This window comes from Falco naumanni, chromosome 5 (genome assembly GCF_017639655.2).
Source record: "Falco naumanni isolate bFalNau1 chromosome 5, bFalNau1.pat, whole genome shotgun sequence".
In the NCBI taxonomy this organism is placed as follows: domain Eukaryota; kingdom Metazoa; phylum Chordata; class Aves; order Falconiformes; family Falconidae; genus Falco; species Falco naumanni.
In genome coordinates, this window is record NC_054058.1 from 83,611,271 (window position 1) to 83,638,009 (window position 26,739).

Here is a 26,739-nt window from a genome sequence, read left to right on the forward strand (position 1 = left end):
TTAGTAAAATGAAAAGGACAGAACAAGAACAAAAGATGCGATGTAATTTGATGTCAAGCACCACTTTATGTGTGGCTTTTACAGCAATGCACCCATTAACAAATTAAGTAAGAGCCTTGTGGCATTTTGGCAGGAGGATGAGTTTCTTAGTTTCTTGCCTTTTTTTGTTTTTGGTGGGTTTTTTTGGTCTACCAGTGACACTAAGTACATATATCATTAAAAAAATCAAATAACAGAGATTCCTATGCAAGGCTAGTGTGAGCTGGTAAGCCTGCATGGATCAGAACACTCTTATAATACTAGGCTGGATCCCAAAAGAAACAAAGACTTGTCAACCTCATGCTGGGCAAATTTGCCTCTTCTCTTACAGCATCCGCAGTTAACAGCCCAGGGGTCCACTGGTGAGTCCCAGAGGCATCCCACAATTGCCTCTGGGTCTGCTGCAGTTGACTGTTGCTAACACAGGTGACTGCATGGGGGTCTGGCCTGTGCAGAGCTATTTCCTCAAAAGCTGCTATAGAATCATAGAATTATTTATGTTGGAAAAGACCATTAAGATCATCAAGTCCAACTGTTAACCTAACACTGCCAAGTCCACCACTAAACCATGTCCCTAAGCACCACATCTACATGTCTTTTAAATAAAAGTTTCTGTAATCAGTCAATTTTCAAATTAGAAAACTTTCTAAAAAGAAATATACCATATATTAGAAGACTGAAATCTGATTCAGTTTAAAGTTGTCAGCTACAGGGAATGGGGTAATCTGGTCCTCAGAAAGAAACAAGATCTGTGTTTCAACACAGAAACACTGCTGTAACAGTCTGTCAACACTTTATTAACACCCTGGTCTAGTTCTTAGCTTTGTCTGCTAAAGCTCCAATATGCAAACTTTGTGAACAGAGGCTTGCAGGCAGTATCAGCTTCACAGATTTTTATGGAAAAGCCTGTAGGAATTAATAAAAGTAGCTTTCAGAGAGAAAATCTCAATAGAACTATCCATCAATAAAGCAAGGATATATTTCTCTGATAAAGTCATAAATATGTTTGAAAATTACCGCAAAATTATCATCCTCTATCCTAATTTTAGAGGCATGTATGCTGTACCTATGAGTTTAATGGCTGCACATGCACAATGGCTATGTATGCATAATGATGACACCTCTTTTCTGTTTCAAATGGCAGAAAATCAGCTGATGGCTTTGAACAGTCTAATACTTTTTTTTTTGCAGGCAGGGTAAGAGTTAGAAAGCAGAATTAAACAGAACCACCACATGCAGAAATATAGCAGATCTAGAACTGCACAACAAAATTTCTTCCTACCACAAAACACTGAATTTCTAAGATCAAATGTTCTGCGGCACTACGTGAAGTGAATGAATTTTCTAAAGTGAAAAGAAAGAATACGACATGCCAGTTGAAACTAAAACAAAATAAGCCAGGTTTCTTCTAACTAGTCTTAACTATGTTACATGTTGGATGCACTAAAACGTAGGGGTTTGTTATTCTGCCATCAGACCACACACAATTCCTAGGATCAGGGATTTGCATTTTACTGATTACTGGCAAATTTTTGCGTTGTGTTGGTCTTTGTTCTTCTAATATCTATTCCTTTAGTGTAGACAATAGAAACTGCAATAGAAATCAAATGGTGCAGGATATAAATGTTTTTGCCAGTGCAGGGGGACTCCCTGTGGTTGCACCAGCTTGTCCTTTTACCAGCTTCATTCATTTAGTTTCCTACAAAGGGAAGGAAGGCAAGAAGTACTGCAGGTAGACATTTAGGGCAAGGTCGCTCTGACTGCACGCAGGAGCTACGTAGCTACCCAGCACTGACCTCCTGGATCTTCAGCCCTAGGAACATGTTGGGAGGAGACACATATGCTGTGATCCTCTGGGTGGGACAATTTCCTATTTCTAACCCTTTGCTTGCCCAAAATGGGATTGTGAGTCTGCCTCTGACAAAGATCCTGCCTATGGGCTTTGGTGTCTGGAGAAAGTGCTGAAGATACAAGTCTCTGAGCTCACCAGCAGCAAAGAATGGGAAAGAACGCGGAGTTCCCAGAGGCAATTTACCAATCCTTAATCACAAGGATCTTGAGATTCCATCCCATTTCACTGCACTGCAAGCAGGAGAAACTGCACCAAGCTTGGGGTACTACCTACCTGATTTCCATCTGACACAGTCACCTTGTGTTATGGATTTTCTGGTTGCCAGCAGAACAACGATTTACATGTAGCAGGCCATTTTTTTTGTGTGCCAATTATTTAATTTTCAAAAGTGGCAATTCTACAACAACCTAATAGGCAAGCAGGAGGAGGAAAAGTCTGTGAGCTTCCTTTAGTGGACCTTTGTTTAGTCTGTTGGCTGCCTTTTCTGGCTCATGGCCTTTAGTTAAATAAGTTACACATTACCTTTCAACATTCCAGCCCCAGAGAAATGCTGTCAATATCCCAGCCTTCCACTGCCAAGACACAAGACCACCTAAACTGTGTGAGACCAAAGGTCCACCTAACTCATTGCCAGTGGTACTGATAGCACTGATAGTAAAACTGGTACTGGCAGCTAAAAATAAGAAAAGGTTAAATACAAACAATACTTGTCCCCAGGATACCTTCCATCATTTCTGTAATCTTTGGGTTATAAACCTTCAGAGCTGAAGGTTGCATTCAAATGAACACATGCAATAGGATCTTCCTTCCATCCTTCCTTCCTATCTTTCTTCCATTAGTTCACCAAACCACTGAAATCTATGTATTGGGTATTTTGTCACCCAAAACTAATTTATTTTTTTTCTTTAAAGGGATTTTGTTCTCCTGAATTCCTGCATTATGGTCTGTGAGTGGTGATAGTTGTGAGTACTGGCCAGAGACAGTGAGTAATTATTTCCTGTTAAGCTCGTCCATGTTATTGGTAGTTTTATCTTTTATTTCTCTCTTGAATTGTCACTTTTCCTAGGTAAAATATTTTAATCTTGTAGTCCTACTGGATCCCTTTGGAGATGGGGTGGCCAGAATCACACAGACTATTCCACTGGCGGACTTGCACTCACCAAGGGCTTAGTGAACTACTTGACACTTGCAGCTTTGCCCTCTTACTTTCCAAATGACTGGTAACACTCTGCTCACTATTCATCCCACTGCTGACTGCAGGGATGTTCCGAGAGATCTACCCGCATTCGCACCATAATTCCTCTTCTGAGAAATAGCAGCCACTCATCACAGCGCAATATGCATATTTAAGGTTTTCCTTATGCGTGTTACTTTCCTTCGTACTGGATTTCATCTGTCATTTTATCACCCAGTAACACAGTGCCGTGAGTGGTTGCTCCAACTTGTCAGCACATCAGCAAACTTTGGCACCCTCAGATTTCAGCCCCCTTTCCATGCTAACGACAACTCTACTGAATGGCACAGGCATCAACATCAATCCCCACAGAATCCCACTGTAAACACCAATCCTTTATTTTTATCCTTTGTTTCCTACCTTTAAATTTTTTTTATTTCTGCCCAAAAATAATTTTACTTTTGTACCTTTTTTTACTGTAGCAACAGGATCACTTACACCTGTATATTTTATGTCTCTCAGAGAACAGTGTATCCATATCATATTTTCTTCATATGTCCACATATTTACTACTTTAAGTTTCAACCCATTTTTTCAGTACAGAAGGTAGGTTTCCTGCTTGTATTTTTCCAGAGATATGAAGCTTCCTTTCAGACTCCATGTCACACTTGCCACTTCCTGATCCTCTGGGATTAAGGCCAAGCTAATATACAATACGTTATATACATATACATTATAAGTTGTATATGAAGAACCATGACAATTGAGAGACTGGCAGTTTCATGTCTTATTTTGGTTAAAACTTTGGTGAAAATTATCTGACTGGTGACATGAGACTATTCATTTTGTTGATTTATTTTGAAACCTCTTCTACCACCTACCACCTCAGTAACAGGAAAAGTTTTTGAGGCTCAATTACTGAAAAAGTCTTTATGCTGAGATCTTCTCTATGTTCCACCACTGAGACGATCAACACACAGACTCTTTTGGCTTTGTGTTGTCACTCCTTTTCCCCCAAGTTTCTCTTTTTTTTATTAGATCAAAAGGTCTCTGAAAGAATTTCTAATGTGTTTTTATTTCTTTTGCACATTGTTCCTCTGAATCTCTTTAAGTCTGCCATATGATTTTGCACTAAAATTGCAGGAATTTATATTCTTTTTAATTTTCTGTATACACACAGGACTTAGCTTTTTAAAGTGTGGCTTTGTTAATTTCAATAGCCTCACCTCTTTCACTCTGATGTTTAATTATGGCACAATTTGGGATGTTTCCAAGAAAGGAGGAGGGTGAGGGGAAAGAAGCGGTCTTTCAAAAATGCTTTTTGAAATACAGTTTGAGCTTTTAATATATTGTGTTTAAACAGTTTGCATTCCATCTACAGACAGTGTCCATCAACACAATCAGTGGAGCTTACCAGGCAATTCACCAAACGACAGACACGTTGATCATTTCAATCTTTAGGTTAAAGTCCTATCATTTGGATGCTATGTTTGACCTCAGTCTTCAAAGACTCTGCTCCTGAAACAGGACTCTAGAATTCCCAGAATACTTGTCTTTGTCTCCTTGAATCCAAACTTATTTTAAAATACAACACCAGTCCCTTACAGATCTATTCTGTCACTCTAAAAAATTTCTTAGCTTGGCATTTTCCTTCCAGAAAGGTTTTAGCATGCCTACCAACATGCCATATCAATATGCTTGTTTAGTTACACATTCCATTTACTCCATCTTATTTTCGCCTCATATCTTAATCTTATTCTGATTTATTATGTTTACAACCTCTGCCTATACATGACTGGTTTTAAGAGTATTCACTGCAATTTTCATACGTACATTTTACCAGTTTCTGCTTTTTTCCCAAGACAGACTTCACCCCAGCCTATGTCCTTCTCTACCATCCCACCCCTTTTTTCCTGGTCTTTAGTTTTAAATGTAAAATAAATGCATCTTTCTAATTTGATGTATATGGAACACCTGTACAGGCTTCATCTATGTCTGAAAAAGTTAGTTAGCAACTGAAAATAAAAAAATTGTTCTGAACAGATAATAATAGTTTAGTTCTGTGCTGCCCTTCACTTTCCAGTGCAGTAAATAAGCATCCCTATATATAAAACCATATATAAACATCAAATGAAAACTAAAGCTGCAAAAAAAAAAAAAAATTAAGGAATTGAATCTTAATGCTCCAATGAAAAGACTAGGGTTAAAGGTAAAACCTAGTTTTCATTTATTTCCCTGAATTGCCCACTAACACATGGAATAAATCATATAGAATTGCTAACAAGCACTTCTTGCACCCTTAGCATTCAATTTCCAAGATAATTTGGCTAAATATTTGTTCATTTTCCTCTAGAATGACAACTAACTGGCTTCAACCAGCTTTAAGCAGTTCCTTTGTAATTATTTAAAAAGACTCTACTTCTATTAAGTAAAAAAAAAAAACAAACAACCAACCAACCAAAAATACCTCACAACTGAGCTAGCTAGGAATAAGTGCATATTCTTTATCTACAAGTAAAATTTATTTTTTATTATAATGGAATTCTTTAAGTGGGGAGAGGAGACAACTAAAGGATGAGGAATTCCTACAGTTACTTCTTTTAGGTTGGAAGCACTGACACTTTATTATACTATGTCAAACCATAATTGCTCCTTCAAATGAAAAAAATACAAAAGTAAATGGATAAGGCAATTCTTGTATTCAAGGATGCGTGAGGATATTAACCCTACAACCCCAACTCCTGCAAATGGCATTATAAGCATTTTTCTAACATTTTCTTCATGGGTAAACTCCCATTATATAGTGTTTGAGCATATTAAATGGTTAAAAGCATTCCATTAATCAGAAGCTGTGAAGTCAGTGGGGTGGCTGTTGCAGAGTTTAGTCTCCTCAGAGTGATGAATTGACTAGTCAACAAAAAAAAAAAAAAAAAGAGAAGCTGGTTGTATGTGGAAGATGCAGCACTGCAAAATGTAATAGGTAGAAGGCAGAAACAAAGAAAATGCAACCACAAGCACTTGTCAAAGAAGACAAAAACTTTTCATATTCTTTTTAGCTGGGGTGCACATCAATAGCACCTGAGGATACCTGCAAGAGACACTTCAGAGTCAAATGCAACCACTTGTGCTGCAGATGCCCGTGTTACTTATGGCTGAATAAAGTTCCTGTAACTCACATTGCTTGGCCCGGAGTGGAATCAAAGACTCAACATACTTAAACACCGACTAGAGCAGACAGCTTGTAGAATGAAGCAGTCAACAGCCCACAGTAGCTGAAGCTTTCTGAAAATGCGGAGGCAGTAGAGAAGGTTTAAACAGCACTTCACAATGCATCTGTAAGAAGTGGAGTCAGCAAAATAAATATCAGCTGGGAAGTAGCCATAAATCTCCTTTTGGCAATATGTGGGTCCTCCGCATTCAATCTAACTGGGAAGAGATAGCAACTATAAAACTGTCTTGCAGAAGTTTCAGAAGCAAACTTGTAAAAATGTGACATAGACATCATGAAGACCTGAAGGATGCCAAATATGTTGAAATTTATGATTTGAAGCATATCTGCCTTTCAATCACTGCAGCTTTTAAACCTCTCCGATTACAACAGCACAGGTAAAATTATGCATTCCAACCACAAGCCAAAAAAGCTAACTAGCAGCAAGCACAAGTAGAGGGGTGACTCTGATCATAGTCCCCAAGAACACAAAAATTTGTATATTCATGAGAACTCCTAATGCAAGAAGAGTGGAACAAGGACTGAAGAGGGGTTTGGTTGTCCTGAAGAAAAATAAGCTATCATGCCAGTTTCAAAGGGAAGAAAGGTCTTGGCAGGAGACTCCTCAAATCTTCAGATAAGTTTTGGGGGTTTCATGGAAAAGAAGATGAGAAATGCTGAGTAAGAGTTGTCTGACTAAATGTATATGTCGAGATCTGACCAAAGCACAAGGATTGCCTTTATGGTTGTCAGAGACAAAGGAGATTATGAAAGGTGGGTTTCATCTCAGCCTGAGCAGTTACCTACAAAACAGGTCAGAAGGATCATACCCTAATACAATCTTTGATTGTAAAAAGAGCCCTAGTTGATGACTTTGGATTAGACTTTTGCACTTTGCTTGCCCAGAATTAGGTGATACAAATCACTCTCTCAGTGTCAGCCCAACTCAGACCTCAAAAGCAAAGCATTTTAGAACAAGAGTCACAAGATGTAGCAGTTGCCTTCTTGGAGAAAGGCAGCTCCTTTATGACATGATGGAATATCCAGAAGAATCATCAACTGGTTAGTGAAACCATCTCATGTAGGTCACCAAACAGCCTTTGTTTCAGGGTCTTAACTCTTTCTTCCAGCTTCAAATGCTGAAAGTGGAACAGAACAAGAACCAGCCTAAATAAATCTCCATCGTGCCTTGGGGTAATTAATTGATAACTGTGATAGCCCAATGGGATCTGTGGCTGCACTGACTAAACCAAGCAGCTCTTCCTCATCAAATCAGAAAAGTGGCTCATAGGGGAGTTTTCTTCCTGTCTCAGTGACTCGCTTTCTGTGAAGGCAATACCAGCTTCAGTGAAGGGAGTTAGTTCTTTAGTTTAAGGTTCTGAAACAGTTCACAACTTCTGCAGTTCAATGCGTACTAAGAAGAGGTTACATGCAAATGTACAGACTGATGAACCCTCAAAGGTACTTTTCATTTCACCTTTTCTAGCTCTGTACAAAAGCTCATAACCTTGAATGCACCGAAACAAATTAAAGGGGGGGGGGGGGGGGGGGGGGGGGCGCGGCGGAATATGCTTCCAATGGTTTTATATGGCATTGAATTTACAGAATTAAGAAAAGTTTAAATTGCTTTCTTTAAAAAAATGCAGAACATCTAAAAATACATTGCTTTAATTATTTACAAGTGCTCCAGTTACTCAAACTAAGCCACTTTCATTTAGAAAGTCTGTTGAAATATGCATAGATTCAAAATTCAACACTTTTTAAATTGCTCAAAAATTTCCTTCTCTTGACACCAATTCTTCCATCAATTAAAAATCTATTTCATTCCAATTGTTCTAAATGCAATTTTCAGCTAAGAATGCCCATGTACCTTTGATTTCAATCAGCAAAGAGCCACAACAACTAAATAATTTTTATTTCTATTTTGGATCTTTATTTTAGAAAATTTACAAAAAAGGCAGATCAAATGTTCTGGACTCATGTCCTCTCCTTTAATACAAAAACACACAGCAAAGAGAATATTAGTGTGAATTTGCTTCCTTGTGTTGCTATGTCTTTGTACTCTTAAGTCCTGTCTCCAAAACCCAGTCTCTGGCAATTAATTTCACAGGGTAGATTACTGAAGAAAGTTCTTGTTTCCCTTCAGTAGAACTAGCCTTTTTCCTAGAGCCTTAAGGAAGACTTCTGATTATCTTGTTGGATAGCCAGAGGTTCAAGATCCTACCTCCCTACAAAAACCCAGATTATTTCTGATTGAACCCAGGACACCTTTGGGGGGCTTATCCACTTTTGGCTTAAAGAACACTTATGAAGTGCAGTCAAGTTGCCTTTTCCTCTTCTTTTGGATAATTTTCTAGGTTTCATTCTTGTGTTTAGAACAGTTTTGAATCTTTCATAGTGTTCCCTCCTGAAAACCCTCCAGCTTCTCAAAATCCTGTCTGCAGTGCTCACACTAGATCTAGACAATCCCACTAATGGCTTTCCTGTTGCCTAAACCAACAGAATTATAACTTCTGTATTCTCAAATGACATTATCTTAAGTCTGAATTAAAACTCAAGTTAAACTAAGCATCCTATTAGAAGCTCAGATCTGTTACCACTGGAACAGACAGATATGTTTCTTTCAAAGTTGTTGATTTTTAGGATACAGACCATCCTTCATATACCCCTCTTCTTAGTGGGAACTATATTCTGTTTTCATCAAGGCATGACTGTTTTGCATTTAATTGCATTAAAATTAAACTTCGTGTATTTCTTGACTAAATCCTGTATGTCACACAGAACAGATAACTGCATAAATAAGTATTCTGCGTTGCTACTTACTGCTAACATAAGATGCGATCTATAAATGATGTTCTGACTATCAGCAAGGGTGAAAACTTACATTCTACTTATAAATACAAAGTATTGATTAAAAGGAATGAAAACAGTAATTTTAAAATGGATACATTAGTAGCTTTCATTTACTTAACAGCACTCCATCTTCACCGAGCAGCATACTAAAAGCTTGATAAGGTTCCACATAGAACTTATTATAAAACCATTAGAGTTAAAAAGGGGGAAAAAAATCTAAAATTACAGTCCTTAAAAGTAATAATAAGTTTTAAAGACAATCGCAGATTTATGGTCTCCTAAAACTTCAATAGTTGTGTGATATATCATAAATAAACATTCATGCTATCATTTGTGGTCAAAACGTCATATAGTACAGATTGCTTGCTTCTTTAATCTTGAAAATCATCTACAGCATTTCTATGCAAACTTTGAGTTGTAAGATGGCAAAAATCTGACAGTTCTGGGCACTGTAGATTACTCACCCTTGAAGGTCTCACTGCAGTATAAATTACTGAAAAATTAATCCCTCGTTCCTGCAGATCCGTGGTCAGTCTTCCAATTATTTTGTCTATAAATAGAAACATATATAATTTAGCAAACTCTGTAAGCGGAGAAAGCTAAAATCCTACAGTAGTTGGAGAAGTAATGAGCTAGATGTTTGAGCTTTTTTTAGTTTATTTAAGCAGTTTTGGTGCTTCTACCATTTATATATGAATAGGTACAAATGGGATAAGACATGTTCAGTGTCTTGAAAAATGCACAATTTCATGAGACAATACAAAACAAATACATTACAACAGTTCAGAAAAAAGGGCGATTTTGAAACTGAAAAGTAAATACTGAAGAAACAATACCTTAAAGGTTGAACTTTGGGCAATTAAAAGCAAGAGCAGAAGAAACCATTAAGAGATGAGAGCAGGATGTGTATAGTGTCAGTCAAGTGACAAATAAATATATAAAAAATAAATCTTAAGTAGCATTATTCTGTGAATTGCAAAGTACACACAGCTAATCACTGAGAAACAATACTCAAAATGTAGTGCTTAGTTTGGGGCATGAAATGCATGATATTGGCAGCAATATTGCCTTTGCTTCAGTGGATTTGAAGCCTGATTCTGCATCCTCAGCAGGTTATGGAAAACTTTGCTACTGACTACAATGGAGGCCAAAGGAGAAATGCCGTAGAATAATTCTGAAAAAGGAAGAAAAGTCAAGTAAGGGAGGAACTTTCAAAGAGGTCCAAAGATGGCTCTACAGAAGATCCTCCTTCAGTTTTGAAACCACAGTCAGTTGTGACAAATGCAACTGATAAATGTTTTCAAACTGTATGCAGAAATATTAACATCTGCTTGTAATAAAAACTAAAGGATCATAACAGTTGTGACTCAAGAACCATTCTAAGTGCTGTTATTGGGGCTGACAGAGAAATAAGCAAGGAGAGTCACATTCATTGTTTCAGTGCCTTCCCACTTCTGATCCAGGTACCAGTCTGTTGAATTTTTATATTTTATATATTTATATTTTATATGTTGGACATACAGACTTCTCAGATTTCAAGGTTATACTTTGCAGAAATTGTATTTCATTTTTAGGTACTGGAAATGGAGCTTATATTATCATCCTTTTTAACCTCTTCCATTTACAGTAATTATGGCCTCCTGGCTGAGTAAAATATTTAGCTTTTGGAAAAATGCAAGCACTGGTTTTTCTGCAGGGTTTTAACCAAATTTATTTCCTCTTATCAGTCAAGAATCATAGCTACGTAAGTTTTTCTTCTGAAAAAATATTGCTAAAAGGATCTTCCATAAGAAATGGACATATAAAACTGCTTATATACTACTAGGGTAATTACATTGGCTGTGCAGGTCCAAGGTGTTACATAATGTGGATTTTGTATTCTATACGTGCAGAGTGTAACTCACTGGAAATTCTCAGCAGTCTCATCTAAAATTAATGGAAGAAAAAATAACACATAGAAAAATGCATAGATTGTCTTTGGTTTTCTTTCATTAAAGTAACTGATTGCTTTCCAAAATAACACATTATTTGCATTTCACTTCAATAAGGAGCTATGTGTAACTATAGTTACCATAACATCTATAATTCTTGCCTTTGGGAAGACTCTAGAGTTAATTCCTTCATTCAGGGAAGCTGCGGTGAACACTCTTTTGACAACAGAGTTGATGTAGATCTTTGTTTGCCTGTGATCAAAACTCTACTTATGCAGTATTTGCAAATTCTCCAAGGAAAAGGGCTCAGATTGACTGCGATATTTTAAAGCACATAAATTACATGCCTACATGGGAACATTACTCAACACAGGCTCACTCTTTTTAATGGAAAAAGAGGCATCTTCATATGTTGATGGTTAGAGTGATTTTAGAGTGGTTCTACTGAAGTTTGTGGTGGTTTTATTTTGGGGTTTTTTTAGATAGCATGGATTAAGGAAACACTACATAGACTAGTTTGCCTAGGGTAACACCTTCCAATCAGCATAACTGCCTGCATCTATGCTCCGGTGGAAGGATTAAACCTAACTCATTGAAGACACAGACCTTTAATTTCACCAGGGAGTCCAGGATTAGCACTATTATTAATTTCTAATTTACCTTAATTCCTCTGTGCAATTTTACATATGATTGTAAGGGATGGAATAAAGGAACTGAGAAGAATTTTTTTGGAAGGAGAAAAGTTAAAAGAAAGGAAGAGTATAAACTATGAACAAGAGAGAAATAATAGAAAAGACCAAGATGAGAGTAGAGGAAATGGGAGAGAAGAGAAAGAGTGGAAAGAGGAATGCACTGAGAATCAGAGTGGAAAAGGGAACACATACAATAGCAATTAAATAGCCTCATTTTTTGCAGATGGAGTCAGTCAGTTTTGCCATTGATTTTGAGGTATACTGGATCCAGCAGGTAAGACTGACAGGACAGAATGCAACTTTCTCCTGAGTAAAAAAAATTTTAGGAAAACTGGCAAAAACTGAGTAAGAACATAAACTACCTCATTAAAGAAAGAAAGATGAACTACTAAAAAGAGGCATAAAGAAAGCAGTAAGTCTGAATCCCTTGAAACTTGAGCAGATTTGGATTCTGAATTCCAGTTTGGATTTCATCATGGGCCTCATTTTAATAACATGCTAAAAACCTCTGTCTACTCCAGCTTCTAGATATTTCAAAACAGCACATTTCCCTTGGGCAGAATCTGAGCCCATTTGTTTTGTCTTACAGAGCTTCCTGTCTGCAATGAGTAAAACAGCAGGAGAGATTTCTCTGACATTTCATTACATCAGAATTTAAAACCCTCTACAGTGGAAAGGAAAGAAGTTGCTATAACAAACATAAGAAATTTTGTGAACTAGGTGGACTACTACCCATCTGCAGTGTTTTTCTAGGGGATTATTGTTGATCCTAAAAGAAAAAAAAATTACAAGTAAAATTTACGGGTTAACGATTCTCATGTTGCAGGTATGTGACTAATAGTTTTTTTGTTGCTTACCCAGGTAAGATCTAGCAGCAGTCCCTCCATAACAAACACCAATAACTCATGACCTTGCAAGCAGTTCTGACCTTGAAGGGTGTCCTGGCAGCAATATTTGGCAAATGGCTATGGTTATGCTGCAAATAGTACTTAGACACCTTGACCTGCTGGAGCCCAGATTGCATTGGAAAACTGTGTTTGGGACAATTTACTACTTTTGGAATGACTCTCTTCCAGCTCTTTCCCCTCTGCTGCACAGACCTTCAGTGGGATAATTTTCAGGAACTGTGGCTCAGTAACTTTCATTTGAATTAAAACTTCCTGCTGATGTTAGTTCCAGTTTTTATTCAGCAGTGCATTAGGTGGCTGCTTTGGCAAATAAACCAGAAGATGAGGATTCAGCCCACACTCCCACTGAGATGCAGAATACTAAGTGCACGTTTTGCACTTGGCCACACGAAGTGGTACATCTTCCCTGATCCACACACCCATCTCCTGGTAACAGCTAGTTAGCGCTAACCAGAAGGTTGGTATAGCCTGCTCCTCCGCCATCCCACACGTACCCTCTTAACTTTGCTGTTCCAAAATAACGGGGCCTGAGACAAGGTTTGGAAAGCTTATTCTTGAGTTTGTGCAGCTGATGAAAGAAACTTCGCATAAAGAAAAAGCTAATGTTTTGCCAAGGCCAACATTAAGCAAAGGCTTTTCTTATCTAATATGCCCTGGGGACACAAACAGAGAACTGAACAAGTCCTCTGCAATTCAGAGATTGAAAACCAGCTGCTTACTCGAGTATAAAATCCACACTCACTTTGGAGTAGCACAAAGAGAAAAAGGACTGCTGATTTCAGTACTAAGGTATTTTCCCCCAATTTTCAAGTCTGCTTCTGATTTTACACCCCCAGCCCGGGGTAGAAACGGGCATAGGCGCTAAGGACACTAATTATCAGCCCACTACACTACAACACACTATGTCCCGGAAACTACCACTACAGTGATTTGCAGATTTCATAACTCAAGCTTTAATTTAGAGTACTAAGCAAAAGCTCTGCAAAAAGCAGGTGCCTATCAGTGCCTCTTTGGTACATGACACCTCTTTTTCAGCCAGATAGATGCCAGGCAAGAAAAGTTTTGTTATAGTGTTATACGGAGAGATTTGACTTCAACAAGTAGTCTTTAATACCTGCAAAACCAATAAAAGACTCTAACATCAAAGGCTGTGAAGGGCTTCAGTATTGTTTTACAAAGATTAGAAAGTAATTTACTCTTCATTTAGGCACCCTCTGTTGAGACCAAGACCTGCAAATTGCCAGATGAGCCCGACAGCTCCAGCTGCTGGTGTGCGAGGTGAGATCCAGGGAGGCAGTCCAAGCTGCATGGAGAGGAAGGTTTTGTACTCTGAACTGGGAGGATCCCAGAGCATGAGCAAGGGCCCATGAAAAAGAGGTGAATTATCATTACATTTCAGGTCACAGAGCTGTATTCATTTTGTTGGATTCTAAATCAGACACTCAGTACTGCAACAATATGATAATTGAGTGCTGGTAACTACTATAGATGGAGTAAAAGAAAACTGTTAAATAGTAGTATTACAGCAAAACCAAGGAACTAGAGAATACAATCTGCTCAAGTGAAAACACAAGCTTAAATGATAAAATGTTATATATTTGTCATATTGCTTACCATTTTCAGCAATAGCTTCCAGGGTGAAATTCTTATTTAGACCACTACAAAAAGAGTGGAGAAAAGTAATTTAAAACCTTTTCTAGGCAAGAACAATGTGAACCAGAAATGTACAAAGATATTGACTAGGAAAAGGATTCCTGTCAGCATCAGTCCCTCCATCATTCTCTCATCTCCTCCTTATGACCCTTTCCTTCTGCAAAGCCATTAATAGTACAAGGACCACATACTCTGCTGATTCCTCAAACATCCTTAGCTGCAGAGAAGCCAGATTACTGATATTATTTTGACCAGTCTCTGTGGAGGTTTCTTTTCATTTGGTGTTGACCCCTTGTCTAACATAAGCTCCTTAAAATTGGTATTACGTCGTCTTTGGTGTAGTGATGTGGTAGCTATAATTGCACTTCCTTGGGACCCATTGATACACACACTCTATACCAACATGTACAAATGCCCAAGTTACAGGTGAGGAAGAAGAAAGAGCAGGAGAAGCTGAGCAGAGTGACTCAATACACCCATGCCTTACATTTTTTTTAATATAGATTCATCTGAAGGAACAGTCCCTCTCTACCTCTGTTAGTTCACAGTCATCATAGGCCTGGAAATAAGAAGAATTATAGCCCTTCTCTTCCTTCTAAAGTGACGAAAACCAGTCTTTTTATTAATATTAACTTCAGGTTTGTCTGTAAGTTTGCTTGCTTATTTATCCTGACAAGTTTTTTTGACCCCGGAATGCCTTCTAGCAAATAATTCTGCAGGTTAATCATGTGTTGCATAAAATAATTCAGCCTTTCTGCTAGAAGTGTGTTGCATTTATTTTGTTTGTTGTCCCTTTGCTCTTATACAAAGAGGCAGACAATGGGAATGCCTGACTTTCTCAGCATAATTCATCTATTACACCTGGTAAACTCATCAGGGGACTTTAAAAAATAGCAAGAAAATATATATTTAAAAAATATAGCAAGAAAAATAACTTTGCTAACCTATAAGCTTCCATTTTGCTTTTTAAATCCCCTGAGTGCAAATATCATTTTCAAAAGCTTTAAATCATGCACACATGCGAGTCAGTTTTGTTTGTGACAAGCTCCTACCTGACAAGTGGTTGTAGCTGAACCACCAGTAAGTTTGGTTTAGATGTATTCACTTCCAGCTGAGAGACATCAAGGTTAGTTATGTTTGTTAAGTTCCAAGCTCCTGACTCCTGAAGAAAGCTCAGCAGATACCTGGTAGCTTCGCAGTCAACAGCTGGCAAAACTAAACATGAAGAAGACTGAAGGATTTCCTGTAATAAATTTATCAACAGTTTATTTACTTGCTTAATAATTAAAAACAAACCTTTTTTTATTATCCTAAATCTAATATTCAAGATGAGGAACCACCATGGTAAACACTACATGAGTTCTCACCAGCCTGAGGCTGGCTGCAGGCTGCTCCTGGAAAGGGGCACTGAAGGGACACTTGGGTTGCTTTTATTCCGGCATCTTCCTAGGGCAAGAAGGCACTCAGTGACATCAAATTCTTACCGTCCTTTCCACACCTGCGGGGGAAGAGAGGATGTAGAGGTTCTTAGGCTGAGAATGTATTGGGGGAAGACAGGTTAGCCAGAAGCAAAGCTCACCAGATGACCACCTAACAACACCCTTGCAGGTGAGAAGGATCAGTGTCAGACACCCCATGCTTGAGCAGCTCTATTCAGTAGAGTCATACTTTGCATAGTAAGTACCCTTCCTTTGTGTACATCCTGATGGTACAGCACATGGTACAAAGCATCTAATTTGTAACTACTAATTAAAGAAAGCTACAGGTTCCAGGATCTACAGAGCCTCCAGACACACACAAGCAAACTTCCTGCCATGTACTTTCTTTCTTTCTATTCAAAATACAAATTATAAAGCTCAGGCTGAACTGGTTCAGATAACCAAGCATCAGGGTATGTATCACTTCATTTGTAATTCTCATAGCTGAGTTTCTGATGCCAATACTTGAGTGAAATTAATTTTTTTTAAAATATCTTATTCTATACATTTCAAACCTGCATAGTTGAAAAAACACTTTCTCCAAAGATTTTTCTTGATAATAAAATCCACTTGAAATACTCAGGAAAAGAAAATACAAGGTGGGTGTTGTAGTCGGAGTCCAACTCAGTCAGCCTCACACAGAGCACCAATTGTTGCAGCACAATCAAACTAGCAGACCGCAACAAGGCTTTACCATTGGCTAGATCTACTAGCCATGCTGTTTCTCCTTCCTCCAGAGGTCAGACCACACCACTCCCCCTCCATCCAGCCCCCTCTCTTGCCATCCTCAGGGCTATTTAACCACTTAGTGGAATGAGCTACAGCTGCACATCGTCCATATCAATCAACCCACTGCCTTCGAGGCAAGGCCACAGCATATTATTGATACTAATCATCACACTGCTTTCATTCCTCTACAGATGGAGATTTGAGAACAATCAAAATTAATGCACCACAGAATTAATGTGAATATTAGAAGGTGGTTTTTCTTTGAGTCCTAGTTTACAATTTGTTAACTTTACTTTCCCATTTTCTACATTTAAGTCTAAATTGAGTCTGTCGCTTGATCCAACATTCATATATTCAAGTTGTTATAGAGTGTCTCTCCCTCTCTAACTGATGCAAACGTTGTGATGTTGCTAACACTTTTCTCCTCCTACTCTTTTTCCTTGTCTGTTCTCTGACTGCCTACCACTTTTCTGACCTGCTCTGGTTCTTTCTAATTGCTCACATGTGTTCCTTCCTAGGCAAAGGCTAGCTATTTTCACATTTCTATAGATGCTCATAAGGGAGGATTATGCAGCATTGTCTAATTTGCTAGACTGATAGAAAAATAACTGCAGAAATTAAAATAGAGCAGAAAGGACTGATCTGCTTCACAGGTCTTTGAGTAGCTTTTAACAGTGCCTGGAAGGAATGGATGATAGATTTAATTTTGGGTTGTTTGGATATGTGAATTTAGAACTAAAATGCTGAGAAATAGTTAATTATTTTATTTTATTTTCAATATTTTAATCCCTTTCCCTCTAGCAGCATCCAGAATGGCAGCAGCCACTTCTTCCAAGGATATATATTAAGCAGATTACTCATTTATTATAGAATGAGATATAAAATGCATCATTACTGAGTAATATCTGAATTGTGCTTCTGCTTCTAACCAATCCTGCACTGCCATCTGTCTCAGCTTCCAGCCATCGGTATTCAACCATCCTCCACCTGAAGGACAGACACAGCTGGCTATCTACTCATTAGCCTCAAACAGCCATTCTGCTCCCATGCCTCTTGTTTATCCTTGACATTCAGCCACTGCACACTTGTCTTTACAATACCCATATGTTGCTTTATGCATTTTAGGATTTCAACTACTACGCGTGCTCAAAACGCAAGAACCCCAAAAGAGGGTGGAGAATGAAGGGGACTGCTGAGAAACACCTGATTTTGCATTCTGCTAAAAGACTAAATAAAGGAGGTACAGCCACGTCATAACTAGGTAAGAAAGAGGGAGAGGAAAGAAAACCTGTTATTGAGCTGTCGGTCTGATAACAGAATTTCCTACATCAAATGACAGAATCTATAACCTGTCTATGGGCAGCTTATTCTGATTATTAGTACATTTACCTCCTTTAGTGTCCCCTGAAGCACCTTTCCTGAATGAAATATTACATGTAACTTCACTCTTGGATTACATATATTGCTGTTCAGGTTTTTTGAAGGTAGGTGTAGGATGATTCTGCACACATTTCTAGCCGTCCTGAAGCCAAGCTGCTGTGCTATGATAAAGCTCTGGATTGGACATATTTGCCCAGATCTGTTTTCAGTGTTACATTAATGGCTTCATTATACTAAGCAATTTGAAGCTGGTATGGAGTAAATTTAGATCTATCATTAAAAAACTCTTGTTAAAGTCTCTGTTAAAGACTCATGCATCCATCTATAAAAGGTCATGTAGCTGTACTCATTGTTCTGAACTATTTTATGTTTGGCATCAAAGCTGATAGACAGTCCTATAATAATAATTATTATTATAATAATATTAGCTGGGAAAGACTCCTGTGTTGGTTCTAGAAATATCTGGGAACCTACACCTGAAGTAGGCAGGCTCTCCCATGCAAGAGATCTTTTTAAATCTTCATCCTTTACCTGTGAGTATGTAATTTAAAATATTAAAGTACTGTATTTTCTACAGCATTGGTCAATGGGCTATCTATAAAGAAGAAAAATCTGTTCAAACAGATTTGGAAGCACATCTGTTTTTACACAGTGATAACTGCAAAGAAAATTATCATTGCATTTTAACTTTCTGATTACTATTAATTTTACAGACTTTTACACTGTAGCTGCGTTCTCCAAATGTATGCATAATGCTATATATTATCACTTTAATGAAAATTGATCTGATGTACTTTAGCTGGTAAAATATGTTGCAACTATGGGAAGTATTGTTGAACAAACATCCCTACCACTGTACTGTATGGTGGGAAAGATGACACCAGGGTGTTTTTTCAAGGGTTACAGACAGATCTGAGGAACTATAAAAAAACAAACCTGAAGTCCAAGAATGGAAGGAACTATTCCAAAGAATCAAATACAGACTATAGCAGCAAGGAAGGATTATATTGGAAAAAAAGATAACATGGCTTTTGCTGAAAGAAGTTGTACCTCACAGTCCTGCTGAAAATCTCTCAAGGAGTTGGTAGGCATGTAAACCATGAAGCTCTAGGTGATACAATGTACTTGGATCCACAAAAGGCACTCAGCAGTCTTGAAGCAAAGACTTCCAGAGAAATCAAGCTGCTTTAGCATGAGAGAGGCAGTCTTCACATGGAGGTAGATGAAGGATAGAGATAGCAAGCAAGGGGCAGAAAAAAGTATCTGTTACTGCACTAGGGTCTGTTCTGTTCATAAATTATCTGGTAAAAGTTCTGTTCATAAATTATCTGGTAAAAAGGCATCAATATTGAGCTAATGAAATATGCTGATTAAGCTGAATTATTCAACATAGTAAAGACAAGGGCTGACTGATGAACTGTAGAAGCAATTCCTGGTACAACCTCTTGGGCAACAAAGTACCTGATGAGATTCAATGTAAATTGATTTCAGCAGAGCACAGGGTAAGAAAAACAACAGTAATTTTATGTACACAGTAATAGATAATAGACTCAGAACCAAGTGTTAGCCTTCAGTAATGAAACCTTAGAAGGCACACAGCTCTGAAAATGGCAATTCAGTGGCTGCTCATGATCAGAATTGAAGAATCAAATATTAGTATTTTTTTTGGAAAAGGCTAGAGAACAAAGCATCACCATGCCACTTTATAAATCCATGATGAACTTATATCTTGATTATTATGCAGTCCCGCGTGTCCCCTTGTCAAAAAATAATATAATAAAACTGAAAGAGGTAAAGAGAAAGGAAATAAAGACAATCAAAACTATAGTAGGACCTCTGTACCACATGTGACTAAATAGTCCTCCTTAGTCTATGAGCACTGAGTGAGGATACAATGGAGATATAGAACCACGAATAGTAATGACTTACAATAATAATTCTGCAGCTGCACAGCTGGCCACTAATTGGAGTGTGTTACCATACACTGCAGTTCTAAGGAGCTGAGTATTGCTTGGGGAAAGCCAAAGGCAATATTAAAGAAAAATAGTTCGTAGGGTAGGTGAGTACTTGACAAAAAAGTTCCCCAAGTGCTAATCTTTGTATTTTATTATTTAATTTAAAAGTTCTTTGAAAGTTTAAGATAAATTATCTGCCTACAAGATTCCTTTTGTATTAACTGGAAATAGAATTCTTTTATTGCATACAAACCCATTGATCCCAAAAGCTCAAAACAGCTGCTAACGTAGCTGAACACATCTAATATCTGCAAATGTCTCTGTGGTTTACAAGCCTATAACTATTTTACAAATAACACTTTCATCTTGGAGTACACATGCTGCTACATGCACATACACATTCTAACTGAGATCTCCAGTTTAGGTTTGTGAATAAATTTGTATTTCTGAAGTTCAAAAGGAGGATACTCAAGTGACATGGAACATCTATTATAGCTTAATGAATCACTTGTATGGTATGGAGTGTGAAGGTATAAAAATTTGTGATTATGCAACATCAAAGATTCTAATTTCCCCAGTGATAAAATTCAGACCTGAACTTCACCTTGTCCTGTGAATATTATGGCACAGTCTTTCATAGCATGATTAAGAACATATTTCTTTTCCAAAGTAGCTCAAGTGGAGTGCAACTGAACAAATTTTTGTAGCCTCTGTTACATCCAGGATGGAACTGGATCATTTTTATAATGATAGTTTCTGGCCTTAACAGCTACAAATCTATGCAACAGATATTGACAAAATTCTCCATACGGACACCTAGGTGAAAAAGAAATATTTAATTTATACATCTCATTTTCTTTCATTCAAGTTACAGCACTTCACCCCCACAAAACTATGCTAGAAAAGTATTAAGATGGCCAAGTCAAACACAACAAATCTAGGAAGTGCTGCAGTTAAGGTGAGCAATCTGTCAAAAGAAAATTTCAAGTTTGAAAGAAGCTGTAATGAGAAAAGGTTTCTCAGCTCTAAGAGAGAAATGGACCAGAGGCAAGGTCAGAAAGCAAACAATTACTGACATTTATTCAGCTTGTTGAAAACCTAGGTTAAAAATCTTTGCTCTGCCAGATACAGACCAATCTTTGTCTGTACAATCATACGGTACAAGACAATTCTTCCTTTAGCTGAGGACCTCCTCACTAGTTCTCCCTAGTTCCCCAGTCCACTCAGTCTACCACTTGTTTTCTAAACCTGACCACCTCTGGACTCATCTCTAGCCTTTGGCTATAAGCTCTATCTACAGTGCTGATGGAGTCCTGATTACAAGGCAAAAGAATAAAGTTTTAAATACTGTAATATCGCTCCTCTTAAACACCCAGGGCCTACCTAAGTAAGACTACCACATCATTAGGACCTTGCAATGCCATGTGTAATTTTCACACAGCCACTGAAATCAAACCAGTTTTGCAGTCAGGCAGCAACAAAATTTGCTCCAGACACAGCCGTGCATAGATTCTAAACCCAGAGAAGATAAGACATATCAGAGAAGTACAGTACATCTGCCTGTGGACACAACTGCTGATCCTTATACTACAAATTAATATTGCTCCATCCATTCCTCAGAAAACTCATGCACATACTCTGAATAGTGGTTTTTATTCCAGCACCAGTGTTAAAATGCTGTTATATATGGCAAAGAGATTAAGATCTCCAGTGTCAGTGAGACTAGGAAGACATGAGGTTCTTAGTATAGATGTAGAGACAGGTAATGTGTGAATATTTATGTATTTAATTATACATGCAGCTTGCTGTGTGGTGCTTGGGAGTTTACACTTCCTTGTGTGCTCTGATACCAGTTATGTTACTAATAACACTGTTCATCCTGCACTGCCTGCAGGAATGCCTTTATGGCTTCCACGTGTGAACACTTAATTTGTCTAATTACAGTTCAATATACTGTCATGTAAGTACAACCATAGATGCTGTGCACAAAATCTGTAAACCTCCTCAGTGAGGACAGAAGTTGAAATTGCTGACTGGCTGAGGAGGGGTCCATTTTAGATTCTGTGCCTGGAGTTTATTTCAAGTTACTCAAGTAGTACAACTTTTGTTCATGAAGATTAAAGCAATCCGGTATCTAGGCATATATTAACTACATTCAAACACAGAACGGTTAACTCCCTGCAGGAGCTTCAATTTCTGTGAAAATAAAATGGGTGCTCAATTCTGAAAATCAACGATAAATAATTGATTCCTATAACCTCTTTTCTTCTCATGGCTTCAAAACAGGATTTTGGGATGTCAGTCTTGAAGTTTATATTGTTTTTTACAAACCAAAATTGCAGCACTTTTAGGAACAATTTTGTCAGTTATGATGAACTCTGAAAACTTGATCTTCAGAAATAAAATAGCTACAAAACACACTTCTGCAAAGTCAGTTGATTTCCTTTGCCCATCTGCTTAAACTGGAGTAATCTCAATAAATAATTTAAATAGGAAAAATGCTGTAATTCAGTTTAATTTTCCCAATTACTGTCTGTTCGCATCTTGCTTCATCTTTTTTTAAATTTTGAATACTGCATATAAAGAAATAAAAGAGAGAAATGCTTGCCTGAACATTTTGAAATGGGTTCTTGTTACCGTAGGATTCACTGAGGTATGTGAAATCATCTACGCTAAGCTGAAAAACAAAAAGAGTTGATTGGTGAGAAGTCACAGCATCTCATTTCAGTACAGACTTGTACTTGGCACTGGTGAGAGAAAAGGAATTAATGTTACATACCGTATCTTGTAGGAATACGATGAGATGTCTGGAATTCTGGGTAAAAACAGGTTGCAAGAGTACAGTCAGCTCCTGCGCTGACACAACGTGTCCTTCATGCAAAGCAGTGTCTGGATTACACTGTGATCTAAAAAGAAATTTTATTTTTTTTCTGTAAAATTTGTTACCAATGATGACACCTCCTCTGTTTTTAACTATGCAGCAGCAGCTAATAATATCATCATCTTTGGATTAAGACCAGGCTTACAGTTCAGTTTACTTCCATTCTACTCAAGAGGAAAAGAACTTGCCTGTTTACGCACATTTCACATTAACTGTGTTACAGCAGGAATGAAATTGGTCCAATCAAGATAACTGTCTCTCTCTACTTTTTGTTTGTGTACAACAGCACAGTTGCATCTTTCAAAAAAAATAGCCACTAAGTGAAATCAAGAAGAATATGTTTAAAACCTTCAGAGAGGATTGCCAGAGGAATTCCCAACTCCAAAACATTTTTCAGTGCTGTCAGACATCTTGGTGGCCAGAGAGGAGTAGAACTCAGGCTAGACTACAAGTTGTCATAAACCAGTATTTGTTCAAAAACGTTTTGTTAAGTAAAAGTAGCTTTTCATTGTTGGTGTAAACAATATGATATCTTATAAGGTTTTCATGAGGAAAGAACCGTTCTGCAGAACCAGCTCAGAAAAGCCACCTTTCCAGATGTAGGAGCTCTTCTGAACAGAATGTCTCAGGACACCAGGAAAAGCTTAGGATTCTTTTGCCAAACTGTCGTTAAGAGGATAAGACAGAGAGATAACTCATCTATTTAGTTTTGTTGGGCCAAAAAACAGTTATAGACAAAACAAGAGGTGGCATTATTCTTTCAACACCTGATTGGGATTTTAACAGTATGTAACGTGGGTCTGTAGGGATTCAATTTATCATGAAAATTTTGGTCCTAGGTGTTTTGACTAAGGTAAAATTGCCATTCTGTAAAAAAACCCAGAGCTTGAAGTATAACCTCCCATTTTCCCCAAACATGCATCTGTTGCTAAAGCCTGAAAAATCAAGTACTCTGGACCCCTAATTGGTTCTAATTACAAAGAACAGAAAATAGAGAATTGCTGTGTGCTGTAGCATCACCTATTTTATGATTGCAATTTAGTGACTGAAATGCTGATTACATTTTCCAACCCAAAAGCAATTCAAAAATTGCCCTTGAACACCACGTTTTTATGAATAACAATCTTTGCAGTCTCTATAGATGAAGGCAGAACAGGGGTGATGAATGAACACATACGGGGGGTTGATGTTGTTTCTTGGATAAGGAAAAACTGTATTTCACTTCAAGAAATTCCATTAATTCCAGTGATGATTGCCAAGGGTGAATCAAAAACTTCAAAAAGCACCCACAGCAGAGATAAAAAGCATGCCGTCCTGATACCTAGGTCTCTTCAGATTTTGGGGTTTGGGGGAGTGTTAGAGCAAACCATACATGTGGAAAACTTTCAGGACAACATGCTCCAGATGTTAAAATCAAATTCTAGTAGATCTTCTGTCTCAGTTTTCAAGCTTAAGAAGTAAATCTTGTTGTTCAGGAAGGAAATTTTTGTCTAATTGGTTGAAATTACCATTTGATATCTTTAGTTTTACTCTACATCTTCACTTGTTAGTTAATTTGTGCTTGGAAATCCACATTCACTTATATTTATGAAGTCCAGTAACTCAGAAATTGTAACAGACTTGCCTCAACTTTTCAGAAAAGTCAAACCTCATGATCTCAAATATTTAATTGTAATCTTTAAAAACAAGATATTTGAAAACACAAAAACTCCCAAAGATTCAGAATGACTACTCAGGAACTTTCTGCCCTTGTGCCCAAGAAGGCCAACGGGGGGATCCTGGGGGCATTAGGAGGATCGTGGCCAGCAGGTCGAGGGAGGTGATCCTGCCCCTCTGCCCTGCCCTGGTGAGGCCACATCTGGAGCGCTGTGTCCAGTGCTGGGCTCCCCAGTTCAAGGGAGACAGGGAACTACTGGAGAGGGCCCAGCGGAGGCTACAGGGATGGTGGGGGGACTGGAGCATCTCCCCTGTGAGGGAAGGCTGAGGGAGCTGGGCCTGTGTAGCCTGGGGAAGAGACGGCTGAGGGGGGATCTTGTCAATGCCTACAAATATCCTTAAGGGAGAGTGTCAGGAGGATGGGGCCAGGCTCTTTTCAGTGCTGCCCAGTGACAGGACAAGGGGCAACGGGAACGAACTGCCACACAGGAAGGTCCATCTGAATATGAGGAAGAACTTTACTGTGAGGGTGGCAGAGCACTGGGACAGGCTGCCCAGAGAGGCTGTGGAGTCTCCTTCTCTGGAGACATTAAAAACCTGACTGTACACAGTCCTATGCCACCTGCTGTAGGTGAAGCTGCTTTAGCAGGCGGTTGGGCTAGATGGTCTCCAGAGGTCCCTTCCAGCCCTGACCATTCTGTGATTCTGTGATTGCATGGCCACACCAAAATACTAATGATATTAAAGGAAAAGAAGATAGATTAAGAGATGTTAAAAAATGGCTTCTGTGAAAGGAAATATCTTGGTATATTTATTTATGAAACTAACTCAATAAACCTATTTTGTGCCTAATCTTAGAAAAAATTGAAGATTTTGAGAGCTTTTGGGACTTGCAATTAAGAATAAAAGGTAAAAGCACATGAAATAAAAGTAAGCTATTTGCAGCAGCACAATGGCAAAGGCTTTTGTTGTGAACTGAAACCTCAGAAATTTAATGATCCTGTTCTATAGCTTGAAAAGCGCCTTTTGAGAGACCCTTTAGCTTCCAAGCAGTCAACTTCAGTAACTCCAGCATCATCATGAGAAAAATAAAACTACACGTTGGTTAATAATTCTATTCTAATGCAGCATTTACCTAATACTTACCTTCAACATATTATACATGCATTGATTTTGCTTCATTTAAAGTAGTTTGCTGAGCACTATGCGTGGCATCAGGCAAGGCTACACCCTTCACTGAGCGGGCTGCTACTGTCAGCTGGGTGCAATAACATTCTCACCATGGTTCAGATGGGAGATGTCGGTATGTTTTATTAGCGGGTTTACTGTGAATTGCAGAGAGTGCATCACAGGTACACTGATGGTGTGCTTTGCTGTGTGCAATGAACTGGTCCACCCATTTGAACTCTTCACCTGGTCAGCAAGAGATCAGTAAGGGATGGCATAGGATGAAACAGGCAGGAGGCCAACACACGGATCTATTGCTCCCACAAAATTTTATGACCAAAGATGCACAGCCTTGTGCAGTCATCTGCATGCCAATAACATCAGACTTAACCTCGCCACCTTAGAACCATTCTGGGGTCCTCAGCCATGAGGGCTCATGATGATTAGCATCTCTGTAATGTATGTGCTTTCCTGTTGGTTAAAAAGGAGGAAACTTAAAACTCAGCTGCTCTCTCTTTTCTCCAATAGTTAGACAATGCACTAAAGAGAGGAAAGAAAGCTTAGCTTGGTATTTTGCTGCTTTCTTGTCCCTAAGTGCTCTGGCATGACAAGTTTAAGCATGCAGATTCTTCTCTGACCAGTGTTCTTTCTAGGTGGGACTGGGATTTGAGCACTTGTTCTTGATGGAAGCAAAGATTTCAAGGTTCCTTGCATCTGGACCAGAAGGGCAGCTGCTAAGATAACAGGACTTCTATTATGCTAACTTTTGAGCTTACATTTTTGCTTTGTAGCTGGCTTCTGAACTCTTCCCTACAAGTTAGTCTTGTTAGTTGTCTCTTTGAGTCACCTTGTGATTACCGTATAAGAAATTATACTTACTCCTACACAGCAGAAGTAAACTGGCATGCATGTTAGCACACAATATCCCCATATAAGTCCATTAAATGTACAGCTAAATCATTTTTCTGTTCCACTGTATCCTTTTCATATTCCGCATACTTCCTGCAGATTTTTCAGTAAATTCCTTTCAATTTTAGGAAATGCTGCAAATGTGCTATTTGACATTAACACCCTCTCAAAGTTACTTATAATCTGGATTTGCCAGAAAAGGATTAATTTCTCAATATAAGCATAGCATAAATGAAGGTAGTAATATATTTTCAGTGTCTGTAGGCAAAAATCA

At 38.2% G+C, this 26,739-nt stretch overlaps 1 protein-coding gene across 1 annotated transcript in view; it reads right to left on the reverse strand.

Moving 5' to 3' along the window:
* Positions 1-26,739, reverse strand: part of ATP6AP1 (ATPase H+ transporting accessory protein 1) — a 56,708-nt gene that overhangs the window by 26,128 nt on the left and 3,841 nt on the right. Inside the window, exons 2-6 of the mRNA XM_040596617.1 lie at positions 22,632-22,758; positions 22,461-22,529; positions 15,363-15,553; positions 14,272-14,315; positions 9,591-9,676 (exon numbers count right to left, since the gene is read on the reverse strand). Of these exons, the coding sequence (XP_040452551.1) occupies positions 9,591-9,676; positions 14,272-14,315; positions 15,363-15,553; positions 22,461-22,529; positions 22,632-22,758 (517 nt within the window). The remainder of the gene's footprint in view (positions 1-9,590; positions 9,677-14,271; positions 14,316-15,362; positions 15,554-22,460; positions 22,530-22,631; positions 22,759-26,739) is intronic.